Source organism: Mastomys coucha, unplaced genomic scaffold (assembly GCF_008632895.1).
Source record: "Mastomys coucha isolate ucsf_1 unplaced genomic scaffold, UCSF_Mcou_1 pScaffold5, whole genome shotgun sequence".
NCBI lineage: Eukaryota > Metazoa > Chordata > Mammalia > Rodentia > Muridae > Mastomys > Mastomys coucha.
In genome coordinates this window covers 56,493,581-56,495,655 of record NW_022196911.1, presented here as the reverse complement: position 1 = coordinate 56,495,655, position 2,075 = coordinate 56,493,581, and the positions used below count along the sequence as shown (strand labels likewise).

At 50.7% G+C, this 2,075-nt stretch overlaps 1 protein-coding gene across 3 annotated transcripts in view; it reads left to right on the top strand.

The window, feature by feature from the left end:
• The window catches only part of LOC116077827 (multidrug and toxin extrusion protein 2), a 53,602-nt gene that overhangs the window by 5,379 nt on the left and 46,148 nt on the right, over positions 1-2,075 (top strand). For all 3 annotated transcript variants that reach the window (XR_004113343.1, XM_031352640.1, XM_031352639.1), the window contains exons 3-5: positions 145-213; positions 1,180-1,328; positions 1,905-1,947. Coding sequence is in view for 2 of the 3 variants with exons in the window: in XM_031352640.1 (XP_031208500.1) it covers positions 145-213; positions 1,180-1,328; positions 1,905-1,947 (261 nt within the window). In the remaining variant the exon portion in view is untranslated. The remainder of the gene's footprint in view (positions 1-144; positions 214-1,179; positions 1,329-1,904; positions 1,948-2,075) is intronic.

Genomic DNA, 2,075 nt, shown 5'->3' with positions numbered 1-2,075 from the left:
AGGGAGGGAGGGAGGGAGGAAGGAAGGAAGGAAGGAAGGAAGGAAGGAAGGAAGGAAGGAAAGAAGGAGATGAGCTTCAGAGGCTCCTGGCTCCTGGCTCGCTGCCTGCTGCACTTGGCCCGTTTTGTTTTGTTTTCCTTTCAGGTTGTGAATGTCACTGGAATTTCAGTAGGGACTGGCTTGGCCTCAGCTTGTGACACACTGATGTCTCAGGTGAGAACCCCATTGCCCACATGGGTCCTTGGCAGTTGCCTAGGGAACTGCACCCTGTGGTTTGGTGGGGGCGGCCCTTTGCGTATGGACAGCACCGTTAGGTACTCAGTCATGGGACAAGACTCAGCTGACTTAGCTGTGACTCACCAGGCTTCATTCATACTATAGGACAAGAAGGCTGCGTGTCAATGGCGCTGCACAGTTTAAAGCAGAGGAACTTATTATTAGCCTGACTTATTCGGACTGGAGCCTCTGTTTGTGGGGGAAAACAGTCTGGGATCTTTCTGCCTCCTTAGAGTTTCTGTTTACTTGTCATTTAGCCCAAGGGCCTCCACTTTCGTTGGTTGGGTTTGACCTGGTCCTGTCTGCTGGGCCAGGTGCAGAAGCGCAGACTGATCAATGGCTCCTGTTGTGTTCAGCGGACAGTTCTGCCCTCCCAGCCTGGCCTTCATAGAGCCTGTGTTTTCCTTGTCCCTTGCTCTGAGCTCCCCTGTAAGCGTCTTTAAAAGTGTCTGGTCCGATATTAGACTCAGTTCCCATCAACCTCCTTTCCATCGCTGCCCAGCCCACTGGGCTTACTTAGCCTTTGCTAGGTCTCCTTGGGGCTTCTCCAAGAAAACAGCCAGGTGAACACAAAGTCTTCCTATTGGGCCACCTCAGCACAGTGGGTGTCTCTCTTCTTCAGAACCCGGGTCTGTGTATATTCCCTTCCCAAAGCTCCACTCTGCACCTCTATGCTCCACGTGAACAGCCTCAGTTCCCAAGAACAGTGAACAATTGTCCTAGAACACACTGAATGCCACCATGTTAGTTGGCTATCTGGGGCCTGGCGGCCATATTCCCCCACCTCGAGCCTGGCCCCAACCCTGGGGCAGGGCAGCAGGGAACATGGCTCCCAGGGCTGCAGGGCCTGCTGGGAATGTAAAGCCTTGGCCTCCACATTCACAGAAACATTGTTTTTCATAGTCTTTTGGAGGCAAGAACTTGAAGCGCGTGGGCGTCATACTCCAAAGGGGCATCCTCATCCTGCTGCTCTGCTGCTTCCCTTGCTGGGCCATCTTCCTCAACGCGGAGCGCCTGCTGCTGCTCCTAGGGCAGGACCCGGAAGTCTCCAGGTGAGCACGGGGCTCAGAGTCCCCAGTCGGCAGTGAGTGGTTGACACTCTCAGCTGATCTGCTGGATGTGAGCGCTCGGGACCGATACTGTGACAGTGACCACAGAGTGACAGCACAGGGCCAAGGCAGCACTCAACAATGCACCGGGCTATCTCTGTCCATCATCCTTCCACACTCTAGACCCGTAGTACAAGGCGCAGTAGTCTTCGCTGCTGTGTTTAGCGTAGTGTTAAACTTAATATTCTAGTGGGATCTCTGCACCTTGGCTCGATGCTTTTCCCCAAAAGTTTTCTGCATTGCATTGTGCTCAGCATGTAGCATGTTTTCCTGTCAGGGGTATGGTCCCTCCTTCTACACTGAAAAGTCTTTGCTGCCCCTTCCCCCTACTTAAGTAACCAACCACTTAGTAGCCCTTGGATGCTACTGATGCGGACAGAGGGCAGGAAACTGGTTTGACTCATTATCTCTCACATAGCGGTTTAGTTTTAACTTTTAGAAGATACCCTGAGCTCGACCAGAAGGTAGGGTGACCAGAAACCACTTTACTGTCGGCTGAAAGCTGTCTTGTTGTTCCAGGATAGCCCAAGTTTATGTGATGATTTGCATCCCTGCTCTTCCTGTAAGTCTCACAGCTGCTGTTTCATTATTAGTGTATAGTCATAGAAATAATAATAATAATAATAATAATAATAATAATAATAATAATAATAATAGATTTGCATTGAGACATTTTCATGCGTGTATATA